Source organism: Crocodylus siamensis, chromosome 3 (assembly GCF_052110815.1).
Source record: "Crocodylus siamensis isolate JL-2025a chromosome 3, ASM5211081v1, whole genome shotgun sequence".
Classification (NCBI taxonomy): domain Eukaryota; kingdom Metazoa; phylum Chordata; order Crocodylia; family Crocodylidae; genus Crocodylus; species Crocodylus siamensis.
This window is the reverse complement of record NC_143397.1, coordinates 207,052,391-207,075,232: the sequence shown is the minus strand read 5'-3', so window position 1 is coordinate 207,075,232 and position 22,842 is coordinate 207,052,391. Positions and strand designations below refer to the sequence as shown.

At 40.3% G+C, this 22,842-nt stretch overlaps 1 protein-coding gene across 1 annotated transcript in view; it reads right to left on the bottom strand.

Moving 5' to 3' along the window:
* The window catches only part of STMN2 (stathmin 2), a 58,471-nt gene that overhangs the window by 19,250 nt on the left and 16,379 nt on the right, over window positions 1-22,842 (bottom strand). The window contains exons 2-3 of the mRNA XM_090040221.1: window positions 5,893-5,988; window positions 4,374-4,546 (exon numbers count right to left, since the gene is read on the bottom strand). Of these exons, the coding sequence (XP_089896347.1) occupies window positions 4,374-4,546; window positions 5,893-5,988 (269 nt within the window). The remainder of the gene's footprint in view (window positions 1-4,373; window positions 4,547-5,892; window positions 5,989-22,842) is intronic.

Below are 22,842 nucleotides of genomic sequence, written 5' to 3'. Positions count from 1 at the left end.
GCAGGGCAGAAGGGACCAGAAGAGGTGGAGGGAGGAATTAACTGTTCTCCCTGCCCCCTTCACCTTAATGGGGCCGTGCTGGGATGGGGAGAGGGGCTCTGTTCTGTGCTGGGGGGTACTCTTCCCCCTCTTCCTCCTCCAGGGTGAGGAAGGGGGCACTGGAGGGGGACTCCTCCTCCTCCCCCTCTCTCCCTGCTGTTGCAGGCCTGGCGGGGGTGGGCACTGTATGCAAGACTGCCCAGCCCTGGAGAGGGACTCTTCCTCCACTCTTCGCCTCCTGTGTCTGCAGCTGCTCCCCGCACCCTTGCTGGGCAGTGCTGCACAGAGCCCCCCCTCAGTCTGTGGGCTGGGACAGGCCAGGCAGCCTCACATAGAGCCCCTACCCTGTCTTCCTTCTGCTCCTCCCCCACCCTCTGGGACTGGGCAGCCTTGTGTGCCAGGACTGCTCCCAGTTGTCAGGGAGCAGCTAGGGTGGGCAGAGCTCTCCTCTCTTCCTCACCCCCCATCCACCCACCCACAGCAGATGCTCCCTCTTGCCCCACCCTCCAAATGCTGCAGGCTGAGGTTGGGGTTTAAACCCTTCCTCAGTTTTATTCAGGCCTACCAGCACCTGGCAATGCCCCCCTCCCAGCTCAACTTCCCTGTTGAAAGCGAAGGGCTGCTCCGGTGCCCCTGGGCTTCTGGCCTGAGCCGCTGCAGACATGTGCTCAACGTCTATCCTCTTGCAAACTGGTTCACTCTCTGCAGGTTAGACTAATATGCAAAGATTGAATCAATTCAGTCTCGAGCTTTTTTGAATGTCTGTCCCTAGCCGTGGAGTGCAAGGTATGTTTTGAACCGTGGTCTTCTTTCCACCTCACACTGGAGTTTGTGTAAATAATGCCTCTGCACTGCTTCTCATTTCCCTTCCACCAGGCATCATTGTTGGCTCTGTGGCCCTATTGCTACTGGTTGGTTGTCTGTGGATGCACACCAACTTCTGATGCCCCTGAAGGGGACTGGAACTTGTCATTTGAAAATTAGGGCAGCTAAAGGAAGGAAAGTTAATTTCATGATAAAATCTCCTGCTTTGGCAGGGAAATCTGCTATATAGAGTGAGTGGTTCTCTGTTTCTCTGCCTACTTCAGCTGGGCCAGTAACTCTGAATTCCCCAAATAAGTGCCCCATCCATCTCTAGGACAGAAAGAGAGAAATATTCTGCAGGTTCCATTTTTCTTCTGTCTTGACATTTAGATTCTTAACTGTGAGACTACTGAGGTTTTGCTGATTTCTGTGCCATGCAATGGAGCAAAGCTCAGGTGCATTTGTCTCTATGAAACGATCAGAAAGGAGGATCAACTGTATTAAAAATTGCCTTTTTGCCAATGAATAGAGCAATACTAATAATAACCTTGGAGGAGGCAATGTGTTCCAGCCCCATCACCAGATGGGGAGTCCTGCTGCGGTGTTAGCAGATGGAGAGGCAAATCAGGGAAACTGGCCACTCCATATAACAGAAGAAGCATTGTTCATGCTGTGCTCCCTGGGTGGGACGCTCTCCTTCAGCATTACTAATAACAGGATTAAAAAAAGACACATTGCTTTTACCGTATAACTGACAGCATCAGTGTCAGAAAATATGATCATTGTTCTGAATTCTTTGTGATGTTAAGCATTAGGGACCAGTGCGATTAAATTTCATCCAAATACAAGGCCATTAAGAGGGTTTAATTACATATGATTTCTCTACCGTAATCCAAAGACTAGTAGAATTGTGCCTCCCTTTAGTGTCTAATTTTCATGCTAATATGCTGATTAATGACAGTCATAATGTATAATTGAGCCTAGAGTTTTTGAAGTCTATACTTCTGGGGTGTTAGTTAAATATTCCAAGACCAATGGATGTATATTGTTTGATGTTAGAGATCTGGTTCAATTTTCCATACCATTAAGAAACTGAAATGATGAAGAGCACTTTCTGTTTACTTACTACGAGATGAAAATATAGCACATGTACAACATAAAAATAACAGACTAAAAATGACGCACTGTGAGGAAAGTTCTGTATATGGAAAGACAAGTCTATTAATATCCAAAGAGGGTTTCGCTGCGAGCTGGAAGATTAAGTAAAAGAAATCATTCATGAAGAGAGGGTGGTATTAGGTGAAGATTATTAGGAGAGATGAGAAAGAGGAGGGGAAGAAAGGGAGGAAAGAACACGATAAAAAGGCAGGCATGAAGGGATAAGAATTATGATAAAGAAATGGAGAATCAAAAGCGCAAATAAGGAATTGTTGGAATGTATGCGTCGCTGTAGGCTTTTTCACATGAATTTAACAATTTATTAATGAACGCTGTTCTAATTAACAGTGCAGTCTAATTGCAAACTGGTGGAATCAATTAATACTTCATTTTTTAAATGACAATTCTCATCAATTAGTTATATTCCATATTTATAAAAACTATGCTGGAGGGACATGATCTATGATGATTATATTTGATAACTGCTATAGATGGGTAAAAGAGCATGTTACTGACTGAGGATCTGGTACATTAAAATAATTCAACTAGCAAGTTATAGGTGGAGACCATCATTCAAAATGAATGTATTTGTAGGGGGAAGGACCCCAGTGTCTGCAACTGTGGCCAGTTCTTGGATTAATGACATAATTAGGTTTCCTATGGCGAGAAATGCACACTTTGATCTGTAAAATAATTTGGCCTCTATGCTTTAGATATCCCAGTAAGATATTTATACGGTATCAGGTTTCTTAACTGCTGTTATTTCATCCCATTGCTGTCCCTTTGTTTAACCACTTTTCTAAATGGATTAAAAATAAGGGCAAGATCTGATTAATATTAATCAGCATAGCTCCATTGACTCTAAAGGGCCCGATTCTCCTCATCCTTACATTTTTGCCATTGACTTTGATAATTATTCCTGATGTAGACTGAAATGGAGTTGGAGCCCTTTTTCTTCTCTAGGAAACAGCTTACAAACTGCTGCAAGCACTTTTGGGCTGTATCACAGGTCCATCTATTTCTATGTTTATTTTTGCCCATATTCTGCAAAATTCTGCAAGATGTGGTCTCTATAGCAAATGATAACATTCAAGATACTCAGAGACAGCTGGACTTGCTTTACTTTCACAAATTTCATGCAAGAGCCTTTGTGGGGTGCAGTTATTTTGCACATCTCTAGTGAAATATGGGCCTGATGCCAATTTAATTGCCCCAGACAGGATGGATCAGTTAGTATTATAGAGCTGACATAGAGGTCTTTAGCTCTCCTTCAGTGCTACAGGGAAAGGAGAGCATGACAGTAGGGAATGAATAGGGGCTTTATGCCAATCTTTCATTGATTTTTTTGGACTCTTGTGACCACTGCAGTCTGGCAGAAGCTTGTATCACTCTCAGATCACTCTACTGTAGCATAAAGGTTGGTCATACATGGAATGGCACTAAGGGCTGAGTCCAGCACAGATGAATTTTAGATCAGCTTTGCAGGCTGCCCCTGACTGGTGCTTGCTTGCTTTCTTCAGTTCAGAATCATGTTTTAACTTGGGGAAAAATGCTTTATGGCAAATACAGCTTAAGCATATACACTAATGAAACCCGTTCCTAAAGATGATTTATAGGTGTGCAAGTAAGGACTTCTTTGCCTCCTCAATCAGGGTAAAATCCACATAGCTGGAGTATAGTTGTTTCTGCTTCCTATATATACCATGGGTGCATCCACACATGGCTATACAGTGCTGTTGTTACTGCACCGTCATTTAGTACTTCCAAGAGGAAGTACTAAATGACGGTGCAGTAACAGCCTGTACTGTGTTGTGCTGGCCATGCATGGTTATTTTTAGCTGCTACATCGCTGTAGCAACACACTATAATGAGGGAGCACATTGCTATAGTGACATAGCTGTGGTGTCACAGTTTTTACCTGTTGATGCTACATCATTGGAGATGCGCCCCCCAGTTTGCCTTTATCTTATTTGTTGCTAGAACATCTAATACCATTTTAGAAAGTACATGACAAACACCTACATGACTCTGAAATGCTGATTAAGGCTACAAAGGAGAAGGAGAAGATTGTTATTCTATATAGAAACTTACATAGACAACCCTTGAAAAAAAGAACATGAATTTAAACTTTTGTAAGAGTTCTTGTTCACAGATACCTTATTAAGTAGCCCTGGCTATTAGAACTGGTCAAATTTGTTCATTTTGCCTAAAAATGTAAAAATTTAAGTTTTTCATTTGACTTATTTTCATTCCATGTCCCATATTCATTGAAAAAATCTTGCAAGGAGTCTACTGTGAGTCACAGATACCAATGGAAATGAGTTCAAAGGGGAAGACATAACTACTGATTTCTTTTAAAGAGGAAAATATACCTTTCTCCTCTCCTCTGCAGCTTCCAGCTTTTTCTGGATCTCCTCACGAGACAGTTCTTTCTTCTTTGGAGAAGCTAAAGTTCGAGGTGCTTCTGAGACAGGAGATGGTGGCTTTAAGATCAGTTCAAAGGCCTGGCCAGAGGCACGTTTGTTGATCTGTTTAACTTCCATATCTGTGAAGTAAATTTAACAATGCTAAACCCAACCTTATGTTCCTGAATGGAGAGACAATATCTACAGTTGTCTAGGAACCAGCAGTATATAGGGGAATTAGCAGAATTTCATTTGGTAGCTCCAGCAAAATGGCTTACTAGAGACTGAAAATTGTTCTAGCAGGAGGTACCTTCCCTTTCATTTTGGCATAAGTTGATTCTTTTCTTCTGGGAACCTGGAAGAGTATCCTGTGATGCAGGGAGACATTAACATGTCCTATGTAATAGGACTGTGCAAAGCTTTGGTTGCTGATTTGAGTCGGCAGAGATTCAGCTTGATTCAACAGCCAAATTTCTGAATCTGAATCAAATCAGGAGACCCTTTAATCTCTTTGAATCAAATCTGAACCCGCCCCCCCAGGACCTCAGGTAAGCCTGCTGGGGCCAGCCCAGGTGCTGGTCCCAGCCTTCCCTACCCCACCTGAGGCAACCTGCCACATGCCAGAGCACGCAGGCATGGGGGTTCCCCAGAGACAAGGAGCAGTGGCAGATATTGTGCTGCTGCCCTTTGTCCCTGGGGAAATGCACGTTTCCACTCATCGGACATGCCCCACTTGTCAGGTCATCAGAGAAGCTTACCTTGCAGCTGAAACTTCTCCTTTCCCAGTTCCATGGATAAAGAAAAAACATCTATTTCCAGTAATGTCCCCTTAAATTCATTTTAAAACACTTTCCCCAATGTTTTGTTTAATCCTCTTGGGATCAAGAGCTCTACAGACCTCATGGGTAGAGCGATGGTCTGTTTTTGGGGGGCTTTTTGCAGTTGCTATTGAGACCCTTTTCTCTGTAATCCAGAAATGCAACTCCCCCCAAAGTCTGTCCAATTGCTTGCCATCCTACTGCCTGCCTGCTGGCTCACAGACAAAACACCCTGTTTGTATTTATTTAAAAACACAGAGCCTGTGCATGCTGAGCCTCCTATAGAAAACTCCAAATACACTATTTTTTAAAGAAGTCCCTCATTATTTATCACTAAGAAAAACACATTTTATTTTTTTTCCCTGAGAATTGCATAAGCCATAAATATTTGCAGTTCTCAGGTGGGAAGGACTTCTTGAGGCACTAAGAACAGTATAACTAATTATAAAATAGCTAGCTTTGAGATTTTAATACATTGTTCTTGGGACCAAACTTTCCCCATAGTGAATGATAGGCAATCAATACAGGCTAACAGTCAGAGACAGCAAGTGAACTGTTAAATAAGTATTGAGTAAATGACATGAGAAACTGTTGGAGTGAAATAAGTCATTTCCCAGCACTGACAAATTATCTGATAAGTAAGATGATTTCCTGTGAATGTTACTCACCATCATATTTATAGATATTTATGTTGCGAGGTTCAGGATAAAAACAAGAGCAGATCAGAGACAGCATGGACAGCTCCTTCATCTTTTCCTTGTAGGCTGAAATAAGAGATTGTGTTAGCATACCTCAGTTTCCTTATTGTGAGTTAGCATACCTCAGTTTCCTTATTGTGAGTTTTTAATTTAGGGGATAATTACAGTTGCTGGTACATCTGCTTAGCCAAATGCCTGGCAGAACATCTGAATCCCAAACTAAAAGATTTCTCTCAAATGTATGCCAATTTTATCTATTTAACCATAGATACATGTCTGACACCTAGTATTCCAGAGACTGTTTTTGACCCCATTCCTCCTATTGTATATCATATAGTTTCAGTTTCACATCTGTTACTCTGGTTGTTTCTGGCTTATATAAGATGAGTCTACTTGCTCCAAAATATATTTAATATTAGGGTTGCATTGTTGTGCAGCTAGATGCAAACAAAGCTTCTCTGATACCTCCAAATGCAACTCTGCAGTCAAGATCTCTGAAATCCTGCTCATATGTTGCATCATACAAACAGATGCTAAAGATACAAATAAATACATTTCCCAGATTAAAAAAAATAAAAACAGATATGGATAAATGATATGGTTCTCAGTAAAATTTCTTTATGCATGTTAGTTCCTGAAGCCAAAAAAGCAATTTTCTACTCTTCAGAAAAAAACAGCCAAGATTATTGGGGCAGAATGAGACACACACTCTAATCTAGTGTTAGGCCATTAAGGAGTTTAATAATGCTTTTAATGTATAAAATGGGGCAATAGGCTTGTTTATAGTCACCAGGCAGGTCAGTAGCAGAAGCAGGAAAGAACCCTGATCTTCTAACTCTTAGCTCAGTGTCCTATTTGACTAAGCTGTAGGAACATACATTGTAAGAGTTGCAAATTTTCAAACTCTCTATACTGATTTGTGTATCTTCAGAGAGTTCATCATACAAACATCCTTCAGATTCACCTTTGTATACAAAAGTGTCTCTCAGCATGAGAAATTACCTAAATTATACATGCAGATACAGGGTAAGTTAGCATATATCCACATATTCTCTAAAATATAAACAGTGCTGAAATTCTTATAATAAACATATTGGGACAAATTTAGCTCTGATGTTGCTGCATTAAATCAATAAAGCTATGCCAGGGATGAATTTGACTTATTAGTTTTAAAATAGTAGATGTATAGGAAACTGCCACTCAGTTTGCTTACTCCTTCTGATCTTTTTTTTCTAAAAGGAGCCAAGCATTTTCTATCAGAGTCTGACTGCTTTCAGTTTCTAATGACCCTCAGGGCCATGATTGATTCAACAGGTTTCCAGGATTGGACGTCAAATCAGTGTGTGGTAGACTGCTGCTTAGGGTCAACAAACAGCTTCTGATTGTGTGATGCCAAATAACTCACCCAATGTGTATGCATCTGACCGTATGCCTCATGTTAACTCTTATTGGGCACATGTACACATGTGCTTTACTGTGCAGTAGACTAATTTACTGTGCAGTAAATCATCACTGTCTACACATGCACCACAATTAGGCTGCAGTATATTAATTGACTCTGGTGTAGGATAGTACCATCAGATGCAGGTACTATCTCATGGTAGCATAAATTACTGCACTTAAATGGATGTGTAGATGGTGATATTGGGGTTAGTTTACTCTGGCTCATATTGCACCAGAGTTTACTCAGCTGCATTAAGTGCATGGGTAGACATGCCCATTAATAACCAAATATTCCAGCACAAGTTTGTACCAAGAAATTTTGCTATTTATGCACTGTGGTTGGCAAGGAAGCTTAAGACTGACAAATTCTTTTGGTTTTTACTTGTGCTTAAAGATGGGGAAAATACTGAATTACATACAAAATCTGTGAAAATTAGAATAAAAGTAAATCGATCTCTATCAATATTCAAATTCATTAACTTCCTGGAAAAAATATCTATAGTGTAAAATAAAACATTTGATGGATAGTAAATTAATTATCTAACACTGGGAAGACTAACTGGATTTATATCAGTCTTTGGGTACATTTACAAGTGATTGGGTTTTTTTTTTTGGTGGTTAAATTCATTGTAAATAGAATCACTCGTTAGCATACAGTATCATGCATATAATTATTTTACAATTAAAAAGAGCTACGGAAAAGTTGCATATTTTAAATTACAAGATAACATTATTCATTTTGGTTTTAATCCAGTGAAGCACTTAAGCACATGCTTAATTTTAAGCACACGAGCAGTTATATTGATTTCAGTGAAACACTCAGAAGCTTCATGTTAAAAACTCTCATTAATAGTTTGCTGGCTAAAAATACCATGCTGTGTTTCTATAGAAATAAGTAAGAAACTATGCATTCTGTTGCTTGGGTTTCTTCTCCACCTGGTATATGATTTTAAGATTTTCTTAAAGCATTTAAAAAAATCAGGAGAGATGTTAGTTCTTCAAGATTGTTGTCTATAAAACATGGCTTGGGGGAGATAACAAGTTGCTCTGCTTTCATTTCTTTCAGCTGCACAAGAAACACCTTGATAATGGTTGTCCTATTTCATTCTGGCCACTGACAGAATTAGGATGATATACTGTGCTTTAAAAGCACTAGGCTATTTTTTCTCTAATGTTATAATTTCTATTTGTCCTAGAAAGTCCTTCAATGTCACTTGTAACTTGACTTGTACAATCGTGCCAAGTTCTGGAAGTTTCTACATCACTAGAAGTCAAACATACAAATAATATAATACAATAAAGGAAAGGCTTCATATCCGTTCTGTCTTACATACTTATGTAGTCTCTGTTACTGTGGTATTTGAGTGCTTCACAACCTTTGAAATACATTTCTTCTCTCAATACCACAGTGAGGTAGTGAACAATTTTTTCCAGATCTTACAGGTAGGGAACTGAGGCCCAGAGGATATGCCTATGAGATGCTTGATGTGCAGTAGCTTAATAACATTGTGCAGTCTTGTGTCACAGCATGGACAGTGCTAATATGCTAATGCACAGTATTTAGTAGGCTACCAGGCAGTAGCATCTCTAAAAAGATGTTCACCAGCACTACTGCATAGTAACTCTAGTTACTGCGCATTTAGTTAGTACTTCATTAAGTACTAAATTTAATGTGCAGTAACTACTGCACATTAATGAACATATAGATGTTCCCAGAGAGACTGCAGCCTTGATCCTCAAAGGTACCTAAGTCCCATTGATTTGGATAGACTTTTATTGTGGAAGGATTTATCTGAAGTGACCCAAATGCCTAATTCTCTAGGCACTGAGATTTCAGTGGGAATTAGGGGCTTAAACACCTAAGGGTATCTTTACATGTGCTCCGGGGGTGGGGTGGGGGGTGCTTGAACTGGGGTGGCTCTTGCTAGAGCTGCTCTAATTAAAACGTCTGCAGCATCTCATGCATTCAGCATCTCGTGCTTCAAAATGGCAGCGGGGGCTCTTTAACTAAAGCTTGTTCAATGAGCTTTAGTTAAAGCACCCCCACCACCATTCTGAAGTGAAAGTACATGAGATACTGAGGTTGCTGGAGAGTGCTGGCCAGCATGCTCCAGTGGATTTGATTAACTGAGTCTGCTCTGATGGGCTGTAATTATAGTGTGTTGGAGCAGGTGTCCCACAGGTCTACAGGCCCCCTAAGTGACTTGCTCAGGGTCACATGGGAAGTGTGTGACAGCAAGAAACTGAATCCATATTTCCAGTGTCCCAAGCTGGTATTTTAGCCACTGAACCACTCTTTTTCAAAGGGCAGCTTCATAGGACTGATATGTACAGACAGTGTTTAATTTTGCATAAAAAGCAATCACTCACTTTATTTTTTGGATGAAATGACAGACAGGGAACCTTTGTTCCTCATTGTATTTAAATCAAGAAAATTTCTATATGTATTTGAGGAGATCAGAACTGTTTTGAAATTAGCGTTTCAGCTTGTGCCTGATATAAAATGTAAAGACTATCCTTTAATTCAGTAGAGTGGAAGGAATAAGTCTAAGTCAATGGTCTTAAAACTAAGAGCCATATGTTCCTAGGTTGATTTAGTCAGGAAGAGATTGAATGCAAATGCTTCAAGTGATGTCTTTCATAGGCTAGCTATGGATGTTACACTTAACACGTGTTAAGTATACAGAAAGCTCTTTAAAGCTGTAATAGAATAGGTGTTCATGGCACATAAAGTACTTTAAAAATGGTGGACCATGCTCTAAGTTAACCTTTAATGGATGTGTTATCAGACTAAAGTGCTTTAGGTTACAGCCCTTTTTCTAACATCTGTGCCACATCCAACACATATTGAGCTAGGCTGCATTCACTGGCATCCCAGGAGCCTCTTGCAGCGGGGTGTGCTTGCCTCAGGCAGAGTTATCTGCTCTGCCAGCACAGGGCTGGTCATGCCCTCTCAATTGTCACTGACTCAAGTCAGTGACAGCCTTTGTTCCTGGCTAGCTGTGAGCCACAGGCTGGCCAGGAGGGGGTCCCTGCAGCTGACCCAGCACTGCAGCCTGCCTGGAAGGGCTCCTTTTCTGCAGCTGCAAGCCAAGTAGTGGCAGGGTGTGTTTCCAGTGCCACTTTTTACTGCCCTGGGAACTCTGCTGGGGGGACAAGGGGAAAGGAGCCCCCTTGTCATGGTGGGGCCCAGGCCAGCCCCTAGCAAGACCCCAACTGGAAAGCTTGGGAAGAACCTGCCCAGGTAGGGGGCTCCTTTTCCACCCTCCCCACCAAAGTTCCTGATACAGGGAATTCATGCAGCCACTGCTGACTGCAGCTGGGGAGAAGGATCCCCCCTGCTGGGTGTCTCCCCCACCCTGCTTGCTGGCTGGGGTGTCTGGGGGCGCTGACTTCGTTTCCTCAGCCCAATGGTCATGCTGGGGTTGGGAACTCAGCCGAGCTGGGCTGAGTTCCTTTCCCCAGCTTGATGGTAGCACTCAGTTCAGCCCCAGTTCCCTTCCCGGATCGATCCCAGTGCTGGGAAGGGGAACTAAGCGATGGGGTTCAGTTCCCTTCCCCAACTCCCTGGGCCCAGGCTGCATCCCTCCCTCATCTGGCAGGCAGATGGGCTCCCAGAACCCCAGGGGGGCTGGCACAGCCTCTGCAGCCCTCCTGGGGTTGGGCCCCGATCTGCCTGCTGGATGAGAGAGGCTCTTTCAAGCTTTGCCATTATAGCCTGCGGGTGAAACATCAAAACAGCCCTGAAACAGCAGCACTGTTTTGATGAAATAAAACATCAGTTTTGAACTGAACTGAAATTCAAAACGAAACGCTGTTCCATCAAAACCTCAAAACGCAAGTAGAAACAGAAAGGTGCCATTTCGCACAGCGCTAATAACTAAGCTCCTTTGTGCTTCATGTTTCATCAGTTTTGATTTTTACAGAACAGATAGAAATTTAGATATTAATTAATATGTTGCCAGGCAAAATGTTCTTGCAATAATAAGCAGAGGTGGGGAAGGAGAACCGAGCATTTAGTACTGTAAGGTTACTACTACTGCTACTACTCTTAAAAAAGCTTTCAGGGTTTACATTTTTTTCATGAACTTTTTTTTTGATGCCATAATTGAGAGGTACCTTTATGTTTGTTTCTTTATTCTGACTACAACTAAGGAACCTTTTCCATGATTGTACACTTTTACAATTTGCACTCAGGCCTCCATAGAGGTTCTCATTTCCTACCATCACATTCTAAATTCAGACTACAGAAGATGATTGATACAACCAACATTTACTTCTTCACATGACTTCTCCTTTTGTAAATGCCAGTTGTCCTCTGTGATTCCCCTTAATGACTGTGGTTAGCTATCAGCATCTGGGTGAGGTTTTTTAACTATATGATTTTATTGTTTAAAATCAGGTGTCAACTGAAATGTCCATGCACAAAAGCAATGTCTCTCATTGCTGATTCTTTTACATCATGTAAAGAAAATCATGATTGTAGCAAACCATGTTTTCTGGGATCAGTTTTACTGGTTTGCTAAGTATATGGCTCCTTGTGCAGTCATATAGATTGCATATAATTGCATTAACTACTGCAGTAAATAAAGGAAAGCCAATTATGTTAATTTTTAATTACAATAACTTTTGATAAGGAAATGACTAGTAAAGACAGTATTGATTAATGAGGCATATTCTCATTAACAGCATATTCTTAAGCTCCTAGTTTCAGTTACAGTACAGAAAGACTTTAAGGCTAGGTGCAGGTGTTACACTTAATGCACTTAAAATGCACAGAAAGTGTTTACAGTCATAACAATACAGACGTTCATGGTATATAAAGCACTTTAAAAATGGCAGATTCCACTCATAGTTAACCCAGGATGGATGTGTACTAACCTAAAGTGGTTTCTGCTACAGTGTTTTATCAAACATCTGTGCCAGAGCCCATTGAGAGTTAACTTACGAGTGTGATCACTGCCAGGATAAGTGGCATTGTTCAGGGCTGCATTCTAGTCTTGGGCAGAGCTCATTTACTCCACTCCAGTGCTGGGCTGGCCCTGCCACCCTGGCTGTCACTGACCTTAGTACCACATGCAGCCTGGCAGGGGGAAGAGGGTGTGGGAAAGCCGGGTTTCTGTCCCTGCAACTGCCCCATCCCTATGGCCTGGTCAGGGAGGGGTGGTGGGGGAAGGAATCCAGGGTCTCTCTCTCTACGACCAACCCAGGCTGGGATGTGGTATGCCACTGCTTGGTATGGGGGAGGGAAGGGGAGTTGTAGGGCAAAGGCTCTGGGGTCTGTGTCCCCACAGCAGCCCCAGCCAGCCCTGGCTTCACCCAGAGCCCTTCCCTTGCAGCAGACTTGGCTGGGCCACACTACACTACAACTGCTGCAGTCCAACTGCCTAGGGGTAGGAGGTGGGAAGGGAGCCTACACTATGTGGACCTAGCTTACTCCCCTGAGACCCCAGCCAGTAAGTTGTGGGGGAATCTTATGGTGGGTTGTAGGGGGCACTCCGTGATCATCCTTGCATCGCCATGTTCCAGGTGAATTAGGCCATCAGCAGAACTATCTCGGCTCAGGAGGAATCTAGTGACCTGTTACAAACTAGTCAGAGGGGACCAGCAGGCACTGGGGAAGTCCCTGTTCCCCCGAGCACTACCAGGAGTGACTAGAAATAACGGTCACAAGCTGGCAGAGCGTAGATTTAGGCTAGATATCAGGAGGCGCTACTTCACGGTCAGGGCGGCTAGGGTCTGGAACCAACTTCCAAGGGAAGTGGTGCTGGCTCCTACCCTGGGGGTCTTTAAGAGGAGGGTGGATGAACACCTTGCTGGGGTCATCTGACCCCAGTACTCTTTCCTGCCATGGCAGGGAGTCGGACTAAATGATCTGCTCAGGTCCCTGCCGACCCTAGAAACTATGAAAATAGGGATGCCATCCAGGGAATTCACTCAGTAAGGAAACCCTCTATTGCTGTCTTCAAGATCTGTTCACCTTGGTATTACCCTGACCACGCTAGCCTCCTCTTTTCCATTAAGTTTTCTTCAATGGATGATTCCCCTTACCACCATTCTGTTTAAGAACATGTTTAATATCTCTCAAGCATCTATGATTTGATTTGATTTTTAATACTTTAGCATATTTTGGCTGTTCTACCCGGTGTGCTTTCAAAATGAATCATGTTAGTAGAAAAGGATGCAGTGTTTTTATTGTGAGTTTCATGATATATCATGTTTTTCTTTATTCCTGAACTCGTGACTATGTGAGAATCTCTTTTTAGCATTCTTTTTTTTTTTAAATAAGAGTTCTTCCCTTTGTGATTGAGGAGTTTAGAAACATAACATGACATAAATTTCAAGTATATTACTTTCAAATCTCATAATTTTAAGATAAGACTATGATTTTTATGGGTCTGACATGTTTTTGAATGTTTGGAGATGGCATTGTGGAAAACGGATCAAGCTGAATTGTAGTTACTTGGCCACACATCTAACTGGCTGCAGTTTCCTTGAGCTATGGAGTTAGGACTATCAAAGGGAAAAGTCAAAAGACTGCTATCGCTTAGGAATGCTAATTAGCGCATCTGCAGCTAAGTGAATGCAGCCTTTTTGCTTCCAAGTCAACCTATGTCGAGTGGGACAAAGTATTTGAAGGTACTGGACAGAGGAAGTTTGCCATGTAGATATGTCCCAAAAAGGTAGGATGTGATTTAAGTGCGGGGGGAGGGAGTAAGGGATTTAAATGCTCCAAATTTATGGAAACTGGGTAGGTATTGTGTGTCCAGGCCCTTGGACTCTTTCACAAACTGTACATTTAGGGCTTAAATAGCATACTTATTGTATCATTTAAAAAAATATACTGGCTTTAATATATACATATAGTGCTAAAAATCAGTTTTATTCAAATGGCTCCTTATGCTCCTTTATGCCAACTTTCTATAAATACAAAGCAAGATATTCTCTTGTCTTGCAGAGTAAGGAGTAAGAGGTTTAAGAGCTTTAACCTTTCCTCTGTATTGCAGGACACAATACAGGGAGTGACAGATTCCATGAAACTGTGAGTCTTTCTCCCATGCACATGGCAGTGGTGAAAGGGATTTGGGAAAAGGGTAACCTCTTCCACCTCTTACTTCAGTGAACCACCCGGTGAGGTGAGCCTGGTGGGGCAGGACAAGGAATCATCTACTAGCAGTCATTGTGCCTGCTTGCATACGTCAACAAATGACTTTCAGGAACTTTCTATGGGCTATGTTGTGTAACAATAACAGTCTTTCCTGACTGCAAGGCAGGGAGCAATTTAGGACCCAGTCCAGTTCCTGGTCTGCTCCTGAAGAATGCTTGATCAATTCCCCTTGAGCAGGGTAGACTTCATGGGGAGTTTAACACATGAAAGCAGAGAAATAAGCAATGTAAATGCCATTTATTAGATTTTAATTTAGCAAATGTTATCTATTAAATATCCCTTTTCTGAATCTGGTAGATGAATAATGACCCATTAGTGATCTTGATATTTCTGATTCTATCTTTACATCAGTGATTCTCAGTTGGGGTGCTGTGGCACCCTGGGGTGCCTTGAGATTCTTTCAAGGGTGATGCAGGGTACCATACAATGTTAGCATGGTTATGTGAGCCCATATGATTCACAAGATAAACTTAGAGATTTCAAATAGGAATCCACAGTGCTAAATACATTCTGACCTACTGTGGTCTTTCTGAGTTCTTTGCAACAGAAAAATTGCTCTATTGTTCTGACGTAGTCAACAAATCAGTAAAACTGAAGTTGGCATTTTTAAGGGGTGCCTTGAATCTAACAAAGGGTTCCTTGAGTCTAAAACAGTTGAGATCCACTGCTTCGATCAGTCAGTTAATCTCCTGAGATATTGTAAAATGTGAAAGGACAGAGACTAGAACACTGCCACTCTTCATGGTCAAAAAAGTCCACTCCCTTCCCCATCTCTCTCCTATCTAGCCTTTCATGAATCAGTTAGCCTTCCAGGATGAATTCTATTTATTGGACCTGAATCCAATTACATTTTCTGCTTTGTAAAAAGCTGCTAGGGATAAAGAGAAGAGATAAGATTAGATGAAACATGAAATGTAAGATACACAAGGTTCATATCACTCTGGTCTCCTATAACTGTATTAACATTGATTTCTCTTGGATTTCATTGACAAGAGCACTTTGTTACATTCTGAAGGTTAACTTTGTTTATATTGACTTTGATGTTCTGGGGCTTTTTGCTTTGTAATAGAAATACTATCATTCTGAGAGCTATGCTATTCTTCTGAATACCAAACTGACAGTCATCTTTTGACTGGTAAATCTGTTGTAATCCAGACAACTGCTGCTTCCTATTTCCCAAGTGAATCATGGATTATGTAATCATAATTGTAATTGATTTCTGATGGATTTGAACACAGCAGAGACTTACATAAAGGTTGTAGATATGTATACTACATTTGGCCCATATTTTGTTTTCTTGGTCTTTTAACACATTATCCTAGGTAACTCACAATTTTGTTTAAAAATAATCCTCATTAATATTAAAGAGCTATGGCCTTATTGTGGATAATTTGATAGTATCTGAAGGTGTTCTAGTGCTGCAATGAGAACATAAGAGACTTTCTGTCCCCAAAATATTACTTTCTTAAGTGATGGACTTGACAGATAAGTGAGGCCACACTTAACAGTCTTTAGGAATGAAGAGGCAGGGAAAGCATATGACTTACAGAAATAAGATCTTGCAGTTTTTCTGCCTTTTCTTTGGTGTTTGAAACGTGTTGTATAAAGGATAATGTCCCTTGTCATCTTTGAGATTGTGGGAAATAGAATGTGTGGTTGGGTATGCAACAGTGTTTTAACACCCACAAATCTTCCAAAAGCCCATTTGGTTGCTGGGAACCATCACAGAATATTGTGGGTGGTCTTTGAAGATCACCTACTGTATTTCGGTGGATATCCTGCTCCAGGGGAATGGGTTCTTGGAATAAAAGATTCTCCAATATAAATTCCTCCAATTGAGAAGCTGGGTGGTAACAGCAGTTTTGAGAATTTGGGTGTGATATGTTCACTTGGGGGTTTTATGTGATAATGTACTCATTTTTGCAGACAGTGGGCTTGTCTACACATGCTGATTTAAGGTGCTTTAGCCATCTTTAAGGCACATTAAGAGTGCAGGTCTACTCATGTGACATGTCTTAATGCATCTTTGAAAATGCACTTTTAAAAATAGTGATTTTAGGCTAATCATGTTTAAATTTGATACCTACATAAAGCAGGTGTCATATTTAGGTTTGAATAATTAAGGTACCTTAAGGGATGTATAGACACTTTAAAGCATTTTAATGCTGTGTATGTTGACAGAGTGGGCTGGAACTAAGCCCGTGGGCCCTGTGCTGCCGCCGGACTCCAAGAAAAAGCAACAAGTGCTGTTTTCCAAGGCGCAGATGCTGGAGCTGGAGTGGTGGTTCTAGCACCAGTGGTACCTGTTGATGTGCCAATTGATGACTGCACACAGGGGCACAACCCCCCACAAACCTCCTCCCCCTCAAAAAAACAACCCAAGCCCCAGCATGCACATGGGCAGGCTGGGGAGCAGCAGCATGTGGCAGCTTCATGTTCTCCCTGCATTGTGCAGTGAGTAGAGAAACTTTGCCATGCCAGCAGAGGCAGGGGCAAGGGCAGTCAGGCATTGTGCCCCCACACTGCTGCTGGAACTGCTGCTCCAGCTCCAGTGTTTGCACCTTGGAGAACAGCACCCACCACTTCTTCTTGGCGGTGCCCGGTAGCAGCACAGGGCACTGCAGGCTCAGCCCAGATTCTTCATTGCATTGGGCTTCTTTGTGCTGTGCCATTAGTGTACATCAGTTTTAAACCAGCATAATATTTGAGCCCAGAAAACCCACTTGGAGTCATGTACAACTAGATGTCAGACTACTTAAAGGATTCACAATGATTTCTCTTTTTTGCATTTGCAATGAGCAGGAACAAATGTATGCATATACAATTTTCAGTATGCACCATTTGAGGTAAGCAGCAATCTGACTGGAAATTTACCCTCAATTTGCAAAATACTTTGTGATTGTTTCCAAGTGTATTCTTACCAAAATGACTTGCTTTATATGCTGTTTGCACGATTGGTACTGAAAGTGTATAAGTAGGATTCACCTACTTATGCTCATTTTCTGCTGTCCAGGAAGATGTGAAGTTACTATCTTATATTAATTTTCCTTTGCATAGTTTTGATTGGTGAAGCTAAGAAAAAAAAATCTGTTTCTAGTATCTTGGTTGTTATGATCACTCTGAAATAGGTTATAGGTTTTATTTTGTTGAGCTAATACAACCACTTTGTTAAAATGAAATTTTAATGGTGGTTTTTCTCTTCCCTGAAAAAATAAATTCTTCTCGTGGTGGGTCAGGATATGTTTGAGAACAGAAAAGCATGCATTGCCTATGCTTTGCGTCAAAGTTGCTATTATTAAAAAGCAATTGAGAGCTGAAATATTACAACTGTTGCACCTGATCAGAACCCCTAGATGTGTGTATGGTGAAAAACCACATATTAATCTCCCTCCTGCATGGAAGAAGAACTTTGATGCCTAAACAGCATGGTCTTTGAATTGAACCTGTAAAGGCTTCAGCATTGTGCATACTACAAAGAAATGGAGAAGAAACCTGTGGTGCTGCAGATGATAATGGCTGGGGGTAGTTTTAAAAGGACCCGCAGTAGGTTAATGCATCTTCTCCCCAGCACTGCAGTACTGAAGCAATACAGATGGTACTGAAACAGTCTGTATTACCTCTCTGCATTCTCCTTCCTTCTCAGAAGCCAGCACAACACAGACAGCCCCTAATGTACTAACATAACTCAAATTGTTTTTTAAGTTCTGGAATTTTAGCCCTGCATCGGTGCTTTTCAACCTATTTTGGTCCACAGGATAGGAAGATTATATAGTCCTGCACTCCGTCATGTTACACTCTCTTGGGATTATCAAAGATTGTAGGATTTGGAAGATGGGACTGATTCTATGCATTGGATGCCTTCTGCTGGTAGGCTGATGATTTTGGAGCTTCTGCCTGTGGAGCACTTAATTTGAGGAACTGGTACTACATGATGTATGTATATGGGATGGGAGGACAGAAAAAAAATAGTTGAGCTGTATACTTGGTGGAAAGAAGTACAAGATCAGCTGAAGCAGCAGTACAAGAAGGTTGTGAACATTAATCTCCTGCTGGCTTCCTTTCATACATAAGAGGCCCAGCATGTTTGTCACTCTGAGCTGAAGAGTGCAAACTCATTAGTGCCCAACTGCAACTCAACTCTTGAGTTGCATCCCACAAAATAAATGCAGCTAAATTAGCAGAATAGCTTCCATTAAGGTTTTGAACTGCAGCAGTTGTATGCTGTCTAGGAAACCAGCCAGGCCCCACAGTTTCCTAGGAGCAAAGCTGTTGGACCTTATTCTCAACTGCTCTGTATGTTGAGTAGCTATTTGACACCCATGCGAAGTGAGAGCAAAAGAGAAGTAAATTGGTGGCCTACATGACCTGGTGAATGACAGTGTTTTGCATTCACTTTGCTCCAGTGTTAATAACAATGAAAACTTCAAGGCAGTAAGAAAATCTGACTGATAGAATCTACCTCTGACGAAAGGAGTATTGGAAAATGGTGGCAGAGGAAAAGCAGTAGCTCCTTGGTGTCTCATCAATAGGGAAATCCTCCAGGGTGGAGCTGTTTTTGGAAAGAACATGAATGAGCACCACAGCCCAAAGCATATACTCCCTTTTTATGGGCCTCACATGGGGCAGCTAGCTTGCATAAGCCAGTATGGTCTGTTAGACTTAAGTTCTTCTCCATGCTGAACCAGGTACAGGGGAGGAAAATAAGGCTTCTGCAAATCTCAGTCAGCCATACTGTATTAGGCTCATTGTGTCAAAGAGCTTCCAATGTAAGTGAAAAAGGACATTCAAAACATGGGAGGATAACCTGACACATGAAGTGGCTTGCTAAGTTCATGAAATGAGACAGTAGCAAAGATGGATATGCAACTGAGGTTTTCCATCTTCCAGTCTATTCCTGCTCCACTAGATCACACTGAAGTTTTTACAGTATTGTAAAATGGTATAGTTTCTGGCTGGCAAAATCCACTACATAATGATGCTAATAAAAATTCAAGTAAAGGTAAAATATAGTTGTAATTGCCTATCTAATGAACCCATTCTGATTAAAACAATGTTGCCATTTGGCATTAAACATTGCTTTGGTTTCTGGGAACTGGAAGATTTTATATTGGGTATTGATGGTGTAAGACAGGTCAGACAACTGATTGCCTCAAACTTGACTCAGAATTTCTTTTGCTCTTCAGATGTATAACTTAATCTAGGCCTTGTATTTGGGAATGGTTATATTTTGTTCATTTAATTTTTGATACTTAAGGGTTTTGCATTGGCTTTCATGTGGTATCACTCTGGCAGCTTAATGTAAGCTAGATTGACTTTTCCTGATGTTGCATCACTTGATATTGCATCATTTCATCTTGAAATGATGTAATATTTCATGTTGATAGTGCAGTGCTTTGACTAGACAATAGTGATATAATTCTGATGGAATGGTAGTTTGCAATTATAATCTGGATTCTAAAGACTTGTGCTATCTTTTGTTTCTTCTTGACATAATAGTGTCTTTTAACTAGTCTTGCTAATATTTTCTTTCATTTTGGTACCATTACCAAAATTTATATTAAAATTACTATTGAATCACCATACCAGCTGTTTGGAATTTTTTAGTAGAGCATATTGGTAGCATTACAACAAGTGTGAAATATAACCATCTTTCTATTGTTAATTTGCACAGCACTTATATCAGTTGCCTTTGAGGTGGTATTGTAGTACAGATAATGAATAACAAATAATAATATCATTCTTGCTAAATTGCTGTTTTTAACCTGTAGAGCCAGATATTCTACTTGTATGAATCAGCATGGCTCAGATAGCTTCATTTGATCAAGATATATCAATTTACACTAGTTAAGAGTCTAACCATATATATTTTTGTCTGGATCAGAAACAAAGTCCATATAATTATTTTAGTTGATAAATAACTCTATTACTTATAAATATAATGGATGGAATAATTACATTTCTTCCTAGCTGATCTGTTTCTTATAACTAGAAGTGATGTTGTAATGATTTCTTAACTATTTTTCTTTATAATTAGAATAGGTGTTTTAAACACACACATTACATCTCCTGTTTTGCAAGCACATTGAACATTTATGCTAGTTTACATGGTCATTTATGCTGGCTTAAATTTACTGTGCAGTAAGCAGGACTAGGCAGGTGTCTACACGTGCACGTATTAAAATGCATTAATGCTGTGTGTGGGCTGATTTGGAACTAAAATTAATCCCAAGTCAGTCCCCACACATGGCGTTAATGAGTTTACTGCACAGTAGTGTGTCTAAACGTGAGTTACTGTACAGTAACTAATCGGGTGTAAATTTCATACCTGCATGATACAGGTATCAAATTTATACTCAAGCTGGCGTAATTCACTATATTTACTGTGCAGTGCAGGTGTGCATGTGTAGATGTGTGCCCATACTTCACAGTACTTTTGATTACTGCATAGTAAATGCACATGAGTAGATGCACCCATTGTAAAATATCCTATATTTTATAGTATCCTAGATAGCTTTACAATGATTTCAAAACTGTGCTTTGAAGCTCTCAGTGCAAATTGTATCATGAAAATAGGAGCTCCAAATGACCTGCTAAATACAGTTAAAAGGTATATTTCTTCATTTATTTTAGATAGACATAACACAGAGTGCAATTAGATAATATAACTTCCAATAATGTGTGTAATTAATGAAATTATAAATTGCAGCAGGACAGGCTCTTGAGTTTTATTTTTCAGTAATCAGATGTCTTCAGTACTTCCTAAGTTATTTCAGCATGTGCCAAACCTATTGCTATTATTCACACATAATAATTACCTTGAGAATCCATTTCAGAGAGTACACTGTGGTAAGAGTAACCTAGATACATCAGCTAAAAAATTTTAATATTTTACTGGATCATAAAAAAGTATAGGTTCCAGTGAAGGTTTTGGTTATTTTTCAGAAAATTATTTGCATGTTATGAAACAATATTGGCTAGTATAATTTTGAATATGAAACATACTTTATCACAAAGTTAAATATGTGTTATTAATACCTTTTTGTACAACACAATTGGATTGGAAGTAACCGCAGATTGGAAGCAACACAATAGATCTAAAACATCTCATTTTTTTTTGGATTGGAATGGAATTTGGATTTTGTAATCCATTTTAAACAAAAGATGTCTCATCAGTTTGGGAGGAAAGGTTTTATCTGGATTTTGTACTCCTTTGCACGTATCATAAGGAAGCAGCATATCTAAGCAATAAAGGTTCCCAGGTGCTACTCAAATGAAAATAATGAAGTAATAATATGTATTAAAATTATGTTAATTAATACATGCATTTTATTGTGTATGCTAGCACAAAACAAATTGCACATCACAGCAGATTGTAGAGCTTGCTAAAAGCTATAATCTAGTCATTATTTTGGCCTGGTCTACATACAATGTTTGTACTGGCATGTAACTATTGGTTGGAAATGTGATTTATTTGCTTATTTTGACCAAACAGTCATACTGATGAAAATCCTATTGATGTACACCAACATACTGATAGAAAGGTATCATATACCAGTATTACTTATTTTTCTTCTTTTTTTATGAATAACTCTACTGGTATATATACATTTTTTTCCCACTTCAACTGTTCTCACTGTTATAGGAAAAGGTTTTCTTCAGTTAAAACAGTATAACTTTTGTGCATGGACAAGTTTAGTTCTTGATTCAGTAAGTGGTACACATTCAAGGGTGTGAAATTTAAAAGTTCTTGAGGTCAGCTCCAGGTGTACAAAATCGATTCTTACAAAAGGAGTCTCTGGGGGCAAAATGCAAGGGGCAAACCTATCAGGGAAGAGATCTTAATTTCTACTTCATTTTTCCAATTTGCAAATTGGCTAGCAAGCAGTAATTTCAGTGTACAACAGGTTCACAGTGGGGATGTATTTACAGAGGATTTAAGAATGTCAGATCATTTTGAACACAACTACTCAGAATTTGTTTTCAAACATCACACCTCAGAGAGGCTATCAAGACAAAGAATGACATTTTGGCTATGTTGAAGTAAATTGAAAAAATCCCTTTGGCTTTAATGAAGCCAAGATTTCAGCCAAGGTACTAGCCCATGGATAAGAGACATTTTTTTTTTTTTGTTAGTCCTGTCTGGTCCTAAAATGCTAAAACCACGACTGAAGTCAGAAAATACTTATCTAAGACTGTGATTAATTCATTGGTTGGTCGTATACATTTTTAACTAGTAATGCTTAAAAAGAAGCATCTACAGATCAGAATGGAAACTTATCCTCGGGTAACACCACATTTCCAAAAAGGTC